The following is a 14,657-nucleotide window of genomic DNA, read 5'->3' as shown; positions in this document are numbered from 1 at the left end:
CTGTGTCTCTCTTGCTGCTTGTGCCTAATGAATGAGTGCTTTCCCAGTGATGAATGAGAAAAGCTTCCTGCTCAAATGTGTTCCTCCTGCTGCCTTTTAATTTATTAAAGCACAGCTACCCTAGCCATTCCTCAAGCACAACTTCAAAATCATCTCTGTCTCTGCCACCTCCAGGGAGGCCTGTCAACTACACTGCCACACTGGGGGCTGGCCTGGACCCACTCATCATCCCCAGGAAGAGCCCTGGGGGAACGTGCTCACCCCTTCACCAACGTGCAGAGCCCTCCACCTCAGCCCCTTCGCAGTCTCTCCCCCACCCACTCCTGACTGGTTCCCAGAGTCAGCGCTCCAAAACACAGAATGATTCTCTTTCCTGAGACAGATAAGACTATGAGCCCTGCGATGAAAATGCTATTTGTAACACATAAATATATTAGCACCTAGCACAGCAGTCTCAGTAAATAATTGTCAGAATCAAAGCTTAAAACTCGTAAGTATTTTCTTACTAGATTTGAGCCTATTAAAGTACTAATTTAAATCCCTGACTTGCCTCAGAGAAATCAGATTGTCTTTGGGTTTGGGGGAGAAATTAAAATGACCTTACTGGTTTTTCTGATTATAAAAGTAATTCATAATCACTTAAAAATCAGAAAATCTACAGAAGATAATTTAAATACTCAATAGTCCCAGGATCCTCAGATGGCTGGCACTTACTAAGAACTTATTTTAATTGCATAATCTAGTTTACTCTTTACTAAAACCCCCTAGAAATTAGGTCCTATTATTTCCCCTCAATAGAAGTTCTTGAAAGACAGAGAGTGGTTTCTGATAAATAACTGGAGCCAAGAGTTATAAAACATAACTAACAACCATAAACTGTTAGCATCTTTCCAGACTTGCAGATGATATCACTCTAATGGCAGAAAGCAAAGAGGAACTAAAGAAGCTCTTGATGAGGGTGAAAGAAGAGACTGAAAAACCTGGCTTAAAACTCAACATTCAAAAAACTAAGATCATGGCAACCAGTCCCATTATTCTGAGGCAAATAGAAGGGTAGGAAAGAGGAAATAGTGACAGATTTTATTTTTCTGGGCTCAATATCACTGTAGGTGGTGACTGCAGCCATGAAATTAAGCCATGAAACTGCAGCCATGAAATACAAAGACACTTGCTTCCTAGAAGAAAAACTATGACAAATGTAGACAGCATATTAAAAAGCAAAGACATCCCTTTGCCAACAAAGGTCCTTATAGTCAAAGCTATGGTTTTCCCAGTAGTCATGTATGAATGTGAGAGTTGGACCATAAAGAAGGCTGAGCACCAAAGAACTGAGGCTTTCAAACTGTGGTGCTGGAGAAGACTCTTGAGAGACCCTTGAACTACAAAATCAAACCAGTCAAACCTAAAGGAAATCAACCCTGAATATTCATTGGAAGGACTGATGCTGAAGCTCCAATACTTTGGCTACCTGATACAAAGAGCCAACTCACTGGAAAAGACCCTGATGCTAGGAAAGATGGAAAGCAGGAGAAGGGGACGACAGAGGATGAGATGGTTGGAGGGCATCACCGACTCAATGGACATGAGTGTGAGTAAGCTCTGGAAGTAGTGAAAGGCAGGGAAGCCTGGCGTGCTGCAGTCCATGGGGTTTCAGAGAGTCAGACACCAACTACAGACCTTCCCTAGTGTGTTTTGTATAAACACACCTTTTAAAAATAGGGTCAATCTTGGAATGCGGAGTGGCGCAGTAGATGGGAATCCACCTGCCACTGCAGGGGACAGAGGTTCAATCCCTCTCTGGGAAGATCCCACATACTGCGGGGCAACTAAGTCCGTGCACCACAATTACTGAGCCTGCACTCCAAAGCCCTCGAGCCGCAACCACGAGCCTGCATGCTGCAGCTACTGAAGCCTGTGCATCCAGAGCCTGCGCTCCGCAACGAGAGAAGCCCCTGCAGTGAGAAAGCCACGCACTGCAGTGAAGAGTAGCCCCGCACTGAAACCGGAGAAAGCCCGTGTGCAGCAACGAAGACAAGGCACAGCCAAAAATAAATAAAACTTTTTTTAAAAATAGGATCAATCTAAACACACTGTTTTATAACCTGCTTCCCCCTTCTCCCTTCCCCTCCACCCCAAATAAAGTCACTTTTCTAGTTAATTATCATCATTTTTATCAATGGCACCCACATCTAAACGTACTGATTCTTAACTGCCTAACATGCTGCCTGTTACAGAGCAGACAAACAAATATTTTTTGAATAAAAAATGCCATAATTTATGTAATCAAACCCCTAGCTGGGAGGCTCAGGGATGCTAACGGATTTAATTGCCCAATGCGTTACTCCTGGAGGATCCAGTGTCCCACGGTGAACCTACCATGTTTCTCAAAAGGAATGTCATCTTCTACAAAGGGTTCAAAATCTTCCCGCTGCTTTATCATGTAGTCCACTGTCTCCTGTCGGTGCTTGACATGATTTCGTGAGTGTCCTTCCAACTGATCACCAAGAGCTCTGAAGAGGCAATTGCTATCAAAACAAAAATGCTGGTCAAGACCTTTTAAAAATGAGCTTAGTTCATCTCAAACAATGATGCTTCATGGCAGGCCATCCAAGGTAATCTTTCATACAGAGAAGAGAGAACGCTTCAACCCTCTGGCTGCCCAGGATTCTTCCCAGATGCCGGGGCAGGGGAGCACCAGGGAAGATATTCAACCACATTACCTTTTGAGAGGCAACAAACAAGAGTCTACTCCCCACTTGCGAGCTGGCTGACTCGGGAAAGATGCTGAACTTCTCTGAGCCTCCACTGCTTCAAGTGGAGTTGGTGATTTACTAACCACCTGAAGACAGGGTCCAGACACTATGGCCACTCCACATCTAAGGGCTATCTATGACGCTCAGATCTCCTTCCAAAATGGTAAATCGTATCTACTACCTCTTTTTCGAAAGCCCTTCCACTATGGCTGCACAGCTAACTAATCAACAACTATCAAAAACACAGCACTCTGTCAAGCTCCCAATAGAAGCAATCACACGTCCCACCCTGTTCTGAGTCCTGAGGACACAGTGGAGAAAGGCTTGGGAGGGAGAGCACTGGGGCCGCCCACAGGCAAGCTCACAGCGACACTCTCCCTCCCTGGCGCCTCTCCTCTTACTCGAGGAGCCACAGTGATGTTTCTACTTCTGCCAGATGAAAATTCTCCTAGTTTTCCTTTTGCTTTCTTCCTAAAGTTAAAATGCTGGTAATAAATCTTAAGAGTTTATTTTCACACCCCTTAACGGCTTCTAAAATTCCAAACTATATCACAAACACAGAGCCCAGATACACAGAGACTGGAACACAATCTGGCATCCTCAAAACTAAGGCAAGAGCCGTTCGGAAGCCAAACAGTTGCCCACTTTCACATCAAACTGTTCACTCTTCCAAATGAAAATCTATGACATTCTAATCCCAAAAATAAACTCATCACTTCTCAAACGGCTTTAGACCTAAGTGTTTGGTGACGGAGGTTTTTTTTATTTTCAACTTAGAAAAGTGAGTTTTCAACAGAAAGTTGGAGAGGCAGGAATCTCGTCAAACGTATAAGGATTTATACTTTTTTTGGGGGGGGGGGAGGTAAGAAGGGAGATTTAAAAGGCAACAGATTCTATAAACAAAAGAATCCAAGAAACTCTGCATCTATCTGGGGCAACATTCTAGAAGGGACTAGAACGTAACAGTCCTATACACTAGAATGAGGGGTCTGTTGCTCAAATCTAACAATGGTGGTCTTTTTTCCACCACAGGGGTAAAAAAGGAAGCCAGTGGACAACATGTTCTCCATTTTAAGCTTCCCTCTCAAACTTTTCTTAAACCTTTACCAACTGCCGCTGCTGCTGCTAAGTCGCACTCTGTGTGACCCCATAGACGGCAGCCCACCTGGCTCCTCTGTCCCTGGGATTCTCCAGGCAAGAACATTGGAGTGGGTTGCCATTTCCTCTCCAATGCAGGAAAGTGAAAAGTGAAAGTGAAGTCGCTCAGCCGTGCCCGACTCCTAGCGACCCCGTGGACCGCAGCCCACCAGGCGCCCCCGCCCGTGGGATTCTCCAGGCGAGAGCACTGGGGTGGGGCCATCGCCTTCTCCGATACCAACTGCTACCACTAGTTTATTCCTGAACTCCATTTAAGAGGTGCGATTTGGCAAAAAATTACATATGAAGTTATTTTACACTTGATATCTCAAAATTCATGGTGTTCTACAGAAAGTAACATGTCTTCTAAGAACTTTCAGTAACGGGCGAATATTCCACACACAAGTCAAAAAGCAGGTATAAAACTGTGTACACTGCATAAGCTCAACACGCTCATCTGCATACCACGTACACAGATGCAGAGACACGCACAGATGTACGCGGGAAAAAGCACGGAAACCACCACTTACGCAGCTCTGACAGCGTGCCAGGGGCTGTTCCAGGCACTTCCCACGCACTAAAAGCATTCAGTCCTTACAATTAACTCTATGAGACAGGCACAATCACTACCCCCGACGGTAAAGTGCCCAAGGTCACAAAATCAGTAGGTGGTGCATCCAGGACTCAATGCCAGGCACCAAAATGTTAGTGAAGTTACCCCTGGGTAGCTGGGAGTACCTAAAATGTTAAATATACTTTTCTGTATTTAAAAAAACTTTCCTCGAGCTCACTAAAAATAGTCAAAATGAAAAATCAAGACAGATGATCACTTCCTTTCCTAAGTTATAAGGCAATGACACAGGAAATGTGAACACACGCTACAAATGACCAGGGTTCCCTTAGGGAGTCCAGGAAGAGCACGCACCACCCTCAGGAGAACAGTGCGGCCAGTGCCCGAGGGCCTTCAGGAGACCCCGCTGTCTTCCGGGTCCACGCCCTCACCTACTACGCTAGAGCAGCGCCTCTCCGCCCTCACACTGCCGGTCTTCTGACAGTCCCTTGTCCCACGCGCCGGAAGGTGTTCAGCAGCATCTCCGGCCTCGACCGACTAGAGGCCGCGAGCGCCACTGCCACTGCTCTCCTGCCAATGGGACAGCCAAAAGCATTTCCAGCCGCTGTCCTCCCCACTTCAGAACCATGTCACCATCCCTACAGATACACAGACACAAGTCATCAATCACACAAGTAGCATCCAAGGGCTTTGGGGGCTCAACAATTTAGCGCGAGACAATATTGCAACACAGACATGAACATAACTAACGGGCTCTTAGGGTGCAGTAGGGCTTCCCAAGTGGCATCAGTGGTGAAGAACCTGCCTGCCAATGCAGGAGACAGAGGGGCCCTGGGTTCCATCCCTGAGCTGGGAGGAGCCCCTGGAGAAGGCAATGGCAGCCCACTCCAGCATTCCTGCCTGGAGAAGCCCAAGGACAGAGGAGCCTGGCAGGCTACAGTCTATAGGGTCGAAGGGTTGGACACGACTGAAGCGACTTAAAACACACACAGGGTGCAGTAATAGTACAATATGCAGAAAAATGGGTGGCGGGTCAGGTTTTGTTCCCTTGTAGCTCAGCTGGTAAAGAATCCACCTCCAATGCAGGAAACCCCCGTCCACTTCCTGGGTCAGGAAGATCCGCTGGAGAAAGGATAGGCTACCCACTCCAGTATTCTTGGGCTTCCAGGGTGGCTCAGCTGGTAAAGAATCCGCCTGCAATGCGGGAGACCTGGGTTCAATCCCTGGGTTGGGAAGATCCCTTGGAAAAGGGAATGGCTACCCACTTCAGTATTCCGGCCTGAAGAATTTCATGGACTGTATAGTCTATGGGGTCGCAAAAAGTTGGACACGATTGAGTGACTTTCACTTTTGAGGTCAGACCACTGCTAGAGTACTAGATATAATTATGATCAGCACATTTTAAGGTATGTTCAAGTGAGGTGATGTGGCTTTAAACCTGGTGACCTTCAGCCAGAAGGCTCCAGGGGACATGAAAGCTGCCTCCAACTGTCTGTCATGGTGAAAGGGATGTTATCCTTGTGCAATAAAACTAAAACCAAAACAAGGAAGCTACAGAGACAAAGACAAACAAAAGGCGACTCTGTGTTAGTTTTATACAGACAGACTGCACAGACTAAGGACTCTGTACATTTCTATTGTCAAGCCTCAGGAACTGTCCACTTATGTGCTATACAAGACGGTTGCCACTGTCCACAGGTGATTACTAACCACTTGAAACGTGGTTAATCCAAATTCAGTGTTGAATACTGGATTCTGAACACTTTTTTTAAAATGTAAAGTATCTCATTAAAATTTGTTACATTGACTATATGCTGAAATGACATTTTAGACACAGTGGCTTGCCGCATATACTAAAATTAATTTCATCTTTTCATTTTACGTTTTTAATATGGCTCCTGAAAAATTTTCAAATTATACATGTGGTTCTGATTTCGATCAGGCAGCAATGGGCTCAATCACTGACTCTCAAAAGTGTGATCTCTGACTAGCAACTTGATCATCACCTGAGAACTTGTTCAAAATGAAAATTCGGAGCCCTCCGCCCCAGGCCCGCTGAGTCAAACTCTCTGGGGTTGGGATCCAGCAATCTAGTCTCACTGAGGATTTAATTAGCCCTCCAGGTGATTCTGTTTTATGCTGAAGTTTGAGCAGCACTAGGGTCTAGACTCTAAATCAGCAGTTCTCAATAAAACTGCACTTGAGAATCACATGTGGACTTTTTTTTTTTCAATTATTCACAACCAGGCCCCACTGCCTGAGATTCTGGTGTGGCTGATCTGGGGCAGAGCCCACTCACTGTATTTTTTTCCAGAGCTCCCCAAGTGATTCTATTGTGCCACCAAGGTGGAAAACCACTGAGCAAGACTCAAAAGATGAGGTTGCTATATATGTGATGTAGGAACTAATGGGTATTGTAGATACCTTTCTGTCACTAAAATCCTACAATTATAAAAACAAGGTAAAACTTTAAAAATAAAACAACTTGTCTGAGACAGAAATAAGTAGCTAAAATTAATGATTCTTTAATGCTTTAATATTAGAACACTACTAGTTAGTCCTGTAATTTGAGGCTACATTTAGGAAGACACAACCGGATCGAGTTCAGAGAAATGTTACTATTGTACTGCCTAATCCAATTAGATTCTGTTCATGCTACATTCAATCATGTTTTTAAGAACCACATCAAGGTTAAAATATTTCCTGTTTTGAAACTGAATCCAATTTATGTGGGGCCACCCTGCAGACAACACAATAAATATGAAGGTGGCCCACGAAGCATCACAACACCCCATAAGCGGCTCCCTGATTAACCTATGCCACACTGGTCCAGCCCACATGCAGGCTACATTACAGAACACCAGCTGGTTTATTCCCAAGCACCCAAAGGTTCTAGCACGCTACAAATGCCACACTGCCAACAATGAATACATTTATATAGCGAGATGCTATCTCGGGCTATTCAATATTCTTATCAGACCAGAATGGAAAGTCAGAAGAGTGCAGACTTGATTATTTTTTCATTACCTAACTTCATATTTCACCAAGAGTACTCAAGAAATATCAACAAACAAAATAATCCATTGATATCTACTAACCCGAACAAACACAGGAAGCACCACCCACTGCACGGTGATAAAGCCTGTCTTCACCATATCCAAAACTGACAATGCTGCTGCTGCTAAGTCGCTTCAGTCGTGTCTGACTCTGTGCGACCCCACAGACGGCAGCCACCAGGCTCCCCCGTCCCTGGGACTCTCCAGGCAAGAACACTGGAGTGGGCTGCCATTTCCTTCTCCAACGCATGAAAGTGAAAAGTGAAAGTGAAGTCGCTCAGTCGTGTCTGACTCTTAGCGACCCCATGGACTGCAGCGCACCAGGCTCCTCCGTCCATGGGATTTTCCAGGCAGGAGTACTGGAGTGGGTAATACTAAAGAGGACTAAACAGCCCACTGCATGGCACCCATGGGAAGAACTTGTGAACGGAAAGGGGTTCGCTTCATGGAGCCCACAGAGGAGGAATTACCATTATCATTTGACCTAACACTGTCCAAAGAACAGGCTCGTCAGAAGGGAGAGACGTGAGCACTGCAGTCAAGCTGGCCTCCGGCCTTGTCATACTCAACACTTTGCAGATCTCTCAAAAATAAAGCGCTCCTGTGCCTTTACACATATTACTCCTCAGTCCAGAACGCTCTCCTGGCGTATTTCTATTGGCCTTCATGACCCAGCCTGAGCATGGCCTTCTCTGAGAGGCATCTAGCGCAGGGCAGGTTGCGATGAACGTGTGCTGAATGGATGTGGCCTCCCTGGCCACTTCAGGGAGTGCTGGCCGCTTTCTTCTCGATAGTATGCTGTAATCAGTCACTGTAAAGAATATGTCAACTTGTATTTTAAGTATTTATACCATTCATTCTTAGAGTACGGCCCAGTTTGGGAAGGGAGGGTGTCTCTGAGGCCTTTTCAGAGTTCTGACTCCGCAACCAATGTCAGTTATCCTTTTCACTCTACTTCTCTCACAAGTGTACACTGGAGTTTTCTAGAGGCTACTTGATATACGATATCTGATGCTATCACTCTGAAAGCTAATATAATGTGTTTGCATACCATGCTTTTACTCTATTTTACTTTCTCATATAGTAAACACTGATAACCGTAATCCACATAAGCCAAAGCTCTTTGGAGTCCTCATTCATTCCAAAGAGGGCAAAGGGATCCTAAGACCAGAATGTCTGAGACCTGCTGTCCTCTCTCTCTCTTACTAGGCAATGTATTCCCAGCACGTTCCTCAACCAACGCTTGCCGAATTAACTAAAGAAATATGCTCTCTTCAGGGGCAGGGGAGCAGAAGCAGTACTCCCAAAGTTTCCCACAGCATTATGAAAACTCCCTCAAGATCTTACAACTCCCTGTGCCGCAATTCCTGCTCATAAGCAACCTGTTGAGTATGTCAGTTTCCTGGACACACTGACAGTGGGAATACCATCCCCAGTATAGCAGACACAAGCAATCCAATCATTTGTAAGGAAGAGTCAGACACCAGCTCAGACCCACCAAATTCAACTAGTACTTCGGTTTATATACCAATGTCTTGTGCTTATGAGTGGCTAGTGCCCAGAATATTTAATAAACTATATTTGACAAAAATCAAGCTATTAGGCTAAAAGCAAGACCCAGCAAAGCAACCTTTGAACTGTAGCAACTCCACTAAGAAAACACCTCTTTGAGGGGCCCTGCTAAGGGCCTAGGTAGCCTTCCTCTATGATATTCTTATCATCATTTATTCAACAAAAATGCAGTGAATGCCTTTAATGTACCAGGCAGTGTGTTAGGTGGTGGCGAATAAATTGCAATCAAGCTCTAAATCCAATCGGCCTAAAACACTGCACATATGTAAGAAAACTGCTGCTGCTGCTGCTAAGTCGCTTCAGTCGTGTCCGACTCTGTGCAACCCCAGAGACGGCAGCCCTCCAGGCTCCCCCATCCCTGGGATTCTCCAGGCAAGAACACTGGAGTGGGTTGCCATTTCGTTCTCCGATGCATGAAAGTGAGAAACGAAAGTGAAGTCGCTCAGTCGTGTCCGACTCTTCTCGACCCCATGGACTGCAGCCCACCAGGCTCCTCCATCCATGGGATTTTCCAGGCAAGAGTACTGGAGTGGGGTGCCATCGCCTTCTCCATGTAGGAAAACTGGGAAAGGTAAATTAAGGCCAGGTCATAAACAGTCTTGATTAATAAGGTGCAACATAATGTAATCCAAAAAACATTTTCCTGCTCCTCTTCCACGATTAAGGCTAAGGCAATTCTATACGGTCTTCAGCTTCATCTTTCTTGCCTCTTCGCCTAGCTGAGCCCCCAGATGAAGGAAGAAACAATAGCCAGGCTGTTATTAATACTGCCTCTTCCACAGTGCCACACTCCTGCAACCAGACTCCCGTTTACCTACCCCCACAATGGGGATGCTAACTGATCTCCTCCCCTCTCCCTTCCCTTTTTCTTCTTTCCTCCACACTCCTGGATCCATATCTCTCTTCCTGGGGTCATTTTTCCTTCCCATCATCCATTCTCTCCCTCCTACTATCCCATCTGTTTACCCCGTGTCCTTTCAAAAAGCTGGACCTACAAAGCTGGACTTAGATTCCTGTCTAAATCCCCCAAGCAACCCTGAGTAAGCGCCACTGGTTACAGAGGAGAAACTGAAGTCCATGCAAGGAAGAATCAAGAGAAGCTGCCTTCAACTTAGCAAACGACAGGGCCTCGCAGGCCCAATTTCCCGAGTGTGGCAGGAGGGCAGTACCCAACAGTAAGGGCTCAAAGGAGTCCGAGCGTCCTGTCAAGTGGGGCTTACACCTCCCTGCGTCTGTCTGACCGTCATTGTGACAGGACAGCTCTTCGTACGGCCCTGCTCTCTGACTGGCTCCGTCTCATTCCCTCAGGTCTCGGCTTAAGAGTCACCTTATTTTTGCTGGGGGGAGGGGGTGCTTCCCGGCCACCGATCTAAGGGAGACCTTCTGTCAGGACCCACAGCTCGCCAGGACGAGGCGCCTGGCGGGCTCGGCTCGCGGGCGTCCCGCGCTCCGCCGACGCACGCGACGGTCAAGCCCCGGCGCGAACCGCGGCGCCGCCCCCCGGCCCCGCGCTCCCGGGCCCGCCTCACCCGTCCCCCGGCACCTCCCGCAGCTTCAGCCCCAGGGCCTGCAGCTGGTTGGCGAAGCTGACGAACTCCTCCTCGCAGGCCCCGCCGCCGCCGGACTCCGGCCGGTTCCGCCGCTCCTTGGCCAGGGCCCGGCGCGCCGCCCGCTCGTCCCGCTTGCGCTCGGCCTCGGCTTTGCGGCTGCCGCTGCCCGGCCGGCCCTTGGCGGCCTGCTTCCGGGACATGGCCTCGGCCCCCGCGGCCCGCAGCCGCAGGAGGAAGAGCCGCAGCACCGCCGGGGCGGCCGCCTCAGGGGCCGAAGGAGGAGAAGCGGCGCGGGCTACGGAGCCCGGCGACGGCGACGCGACCACCGCGCCTGCGCCGGCCTGAGGGCGGGGGCGGGGGGGTGGGGGGAGGGAGAGGCACCTCGGTCACGTGGCGGGACCCCCCCCCCCCCAACTCGGCCTGGCGGGGCTGACAAGCGCCATAGAGAGCTCGTCGGCGAGAGCTAGAGGGGCTCTCCCCGTGTCTGTTTGCGCCGCTCCTCCCCCTAGCGGTGAGCAGACCTCCTAACTGCGGCGCCGCTGGGACCGGAGAGAACAGGGAAAGGTTCCAAAGCCGATGAGGAACAATTAAATAATAAAGTTGTTCAGTCGTGCCGACTCTCTGCGACTTCATGGACTGTAGTCTCCGTCCATGGGATTCTCCAGGCAAGAGTACTGGAGTGGGTTGCCATTCCCTTTTAGAGGGGGATCTTCCCAACCCAGAGAGGGAACCTGGGTCTCCCACATTGCAGGCAGATTCCTTACTGTCTTAAAGCTGATCACCGAAGCATTGATGCTTTTGAGCTGTTGGAGAAGACTTGAGAGTCCCTTGGACGGCAAGGAGATCCAACCGATCCATCCTAAAGGAGATCAGTCCTGGGTGTTCGTTGGAAGGACTGAAGTTGAAGCTGAAACTCCAATACTTTGGCCACCTGATAGGAAAAACTGACTCACTGGAAAAGACCCTGATGCTGGGAAAGTTCGAAGGAGGGAGGAGAAGGGGACGACAGAGGATGAGATAGTTGGATGGCATCACCGACTCAAAGGACATGAGTTTGGGTAAACTCTGGAATTTGGTGATGGACAGGGAGGCCTGGCGTGCTGCAGTCCTTGGGGTCCCAAAGAGTCAGACACGACTGAGCGACTGAACTCTTTACTATCTGAGCCACCAGGGAAGCCTGATGGCTCAGCCCACACCCTTGATTTAATCCTGCCCTTCTCTCCTTCTCTGCCTTCTCTCATAACTCAGAGAGAAGTAGCCCTTGTCCAGAACCACCAGTTCCTCTAATAATCTGGATTCCACCCTAACGCCACCAACCTAGGTTTGCCTGAACCCAGGGTTTTCACTGGACACAGGACTTTCGATTTTAAAACGGGGACAGCACCAGGCAAACCAAAGTAGCTGGGTAACCCTAATCCACATCTAGCTCCCCTAAAAGCTAACTCCGTCAGTAATCGCCTCTCCCCTGCAGAACCCCTCTCCTGCCTCGCTCCGGGCTCTCTTACCGCTCTCTTCCCACAGGTGTTGCCACGGTGTTGCCTACCCCTTGACCCTCCAAACAGCCTCTTTCACCATTTCTGGAAATGTTCCTAAAGTTTCTGCCCTTAATAATTTTATTTTCGCACTCTACCTACAAGTTCCTCTTTGGGAATAGCCTCCGTGTCCTCAGTTTCAACTAGTGTATTTATCTTCAGCTCTTGTGTTAGATGTGGGTGTAGCATTGAATCAAAGAGGCACGGCTATTGTCCTCAAGGAGCCCAGATTCCAGTGAGAGATACAGTCAAGGATACAGCAGTTTCCATGCTGCATGACATGTGTTATCAAGAGTGCAAAAAGTGGAGTGAAAAATGCAAAAAGGTTTCCCAGAAGAGCTGCGTTCTGGGCTGAAGCTCAGAGGATCAGTAGGACTTGGCCAGAGTAAGACGGTTAAAAGAGAGGGGATTGTGTGTCCAACACCAGAGCTCTATTTTGAGGAACTGAAGGAAGTTTAATTTGACCAAGGAGCCCAGAACATGAGTTATGAGATAGGAAATGAAAGGAAGGGTCCATTCTGAGCCCAGTCTTGCAGGCTAGAGGAAAGGGTTTAGTCCAAGTCCTTAGAGCCATGGGGAGACACTGAAGCATTTTCATCCAGAACTGACATGAGTAGGCTTACCTTTAAAATATATCTTTGGCTTTAGTTAGGAGAATGTGTTGAAGGTAGGATGCCAGGCAGAAAGTTCCTGTAGCTATCCAAAGACAGGTGATGGGGATGTGATGCTGAGTCTGGGATGGAGAGAAAGGGGAGTGGTAGATTGGGAAGATGGATTCACGTGCTAGAAAAAGCTCATGAAACAGAATTGGACTGAACTGCTGTGGAATGTTTCACACGCTTCTCTGAAGTTCCTGAAATTCCTCCTCTACAGATCCCCCTTTTGTTCTCAGAGAGAACATGAATTATACCTGGCCCTGTCTTTAATTGCAACCGACATTCCAAGGCCTGCAGCAACCCCTCTGCTTACATTTAGTGAAGTTGGGAGGCAGTTATAGGAGTGGGAAACCCTGGACAGGATGGTAGGGACCCAGGTTGTGGCCCAAGTCTATTCCTGGCTCACTCCACGATCGTGGGTGAGTCGCTTACCCTTTGCCTCACCTATAAAACAGGAGGAACAGTGCAGACCACAGACGATCACGGTGGTAGTAATGATACGCTTCACAGTGTTTACCAGGTAAAGGCATCGTTCTATTCTTTACAAATACCACCTTATTTCATCATTACAACAACCCAGGGAAATTTTGGGGGGGTTTTTTGAAACTGAACTTTTTTTTTTTTAATTTTTATTGGAGTATACCTGATTTCACACACTAGCAAACTAATGCTCAAAATTCTCCAAACTAGGCTTCAACAGTACATAAACCAAGAACTCCCAGATGTTCAAGCTGGATTTAGGAAAGGCAGAGGAACCAGAGATCCAATTGCCAACATCCGCTGAATCATAGAAAAAGCAAGAGAATTCCAGAAAAACATCTGCTTCATTGACTGCACTAAAGTCTTTGACTGTGTGGATCTTAACAAACTGTGGAAAATTCATCAAGAGATGGGAATACCAGACCACCTGACCTGCCTCCTGAGAAATCTGTATGCAGGTCAAGAAGCAACCGTTAGAACCGGACATGGAACAACGGACTGGTTCCAAATTGGGAAAGGAGTACATACACCAATATTCATTGGAAGGTCTGATGCTGAAGCTGAAAAAGCAATACTTTGGCCACCTGATGCAAAGAACTGACTCATTGGAAAAGACCCCGATGCTGGGCAAGACTGAAGGCAGGAAGAGTAGGGGACGACAGAGGATGAGATGGTTGGATGGCATCACCAACTCGATGGACATGAGTGTGAGAAAGTTCCAAGAGTTGGTGATGGACAGGAAAGCCTGGTGTGCTGAAGTCCCTGAGGTCACAAAGAGTCAGACACGACTGAGCGACTGGACTGAGCTGAGTATTCCTCATCTGGAGGAGGGCATGGCAACCCACTCCAGTATTCTTGCCTGGAGAATCGCCATGGACAGAGCAGGTTGGTGGGCTACAGTCCATGGGGTTTCATAGAGTCAGAACAGGACTGAGCGACTGAAGTGAACTGAACTGATGACTGATTTACAATGTCATGTTAGCTTCAGGTACACAGCACGGTGAGTCTGTTATCCGTACACGTGTATTCGCTCTTTTTTAGGTTCTCTGCCCGTATAGGCCGTCGCAGAGTATGCAGTAGAGTTCCACGTGCTGTGCCATAGGTCCTTACGTGGTCTGTTTTATATTTAGCTGGGTGTATGTGTCCACCGCAGTCTTCCAGTCCATCCCTCCCCTGCCTTACTCCCTGATGACTATAAATTTGTCTTCCACATCTGTAACTCTGCTTCTGTTTTGTAGAGAAATTCATTCGTACCCTTTTTGTAGATTCCACATGTAAATGATATCATATGGTATTTCTCTTTCTCTGTCTGACCTACTGAAACGTGTGTTATTTTTAATCCCCACCTTG

At 47.7% G+C, this 14,657-nt stretch overlaps 1 protein-coding gene across 4 annotated transcripts in view; it reads right to left on the bottom strand.

Annotated features, from left to right (window-relative positions):
• OTUD3 (OTU deubiquitinase 3) overlaps positions 1–10,988 on the bottom strand; it is a 33,731-nt gene extending 22,743 nt beyond the window's left edge. For 2 of the 4 annotated variants that reach the window (XR_015150168.1, XM_086364866.1), the window contains exons 1-2: positions 10,619–10,988; positions 2,377–2,525 (exon numbers count right to left, since the gene is read on the bottom strand). Coding sequence is in view for 3 of the 4 variants with exons in the window: in XM_086364866.1 (XP_086220992.1) it covers positions 2,377–2,525; positions 10,619–10,839 (370 nt within the window). In the remaining variant the exon portion in view is untranslated. Of the gene's footprint in view, positions 1–2,376; positions 2,526–10,416; positions 10,555–10,618 lie in introns of those variants that run through there. The other 2 variants (XM_086364885.1, XM_086364874.1) reach the window with 2 other exon arrangements.
• Between the last annotated feature and the right edge of the window lie 3,669 nt (positions 10,989–14,657).

The sequence above is a fragment of the Bos grunniens genome, chromosome 2, assembly GCF_055505025.1.
Source record: "Bos grunniens cultivar Pamir isolate PY7600 chromosome 2, Bosgru_T2T1.0, whole genome shotgun sequence".
NCBI classification, from domain to species: Eukaryota; Metazoa; Chordata; class Mammalia; order Artiodactyla; family Bovidae; genus Bos; species Bos grunniens.
Note: the sequence above shows the minus strand (reverse complement) of the source record. Positions and strands in the feature narration are given on the sequence as shown.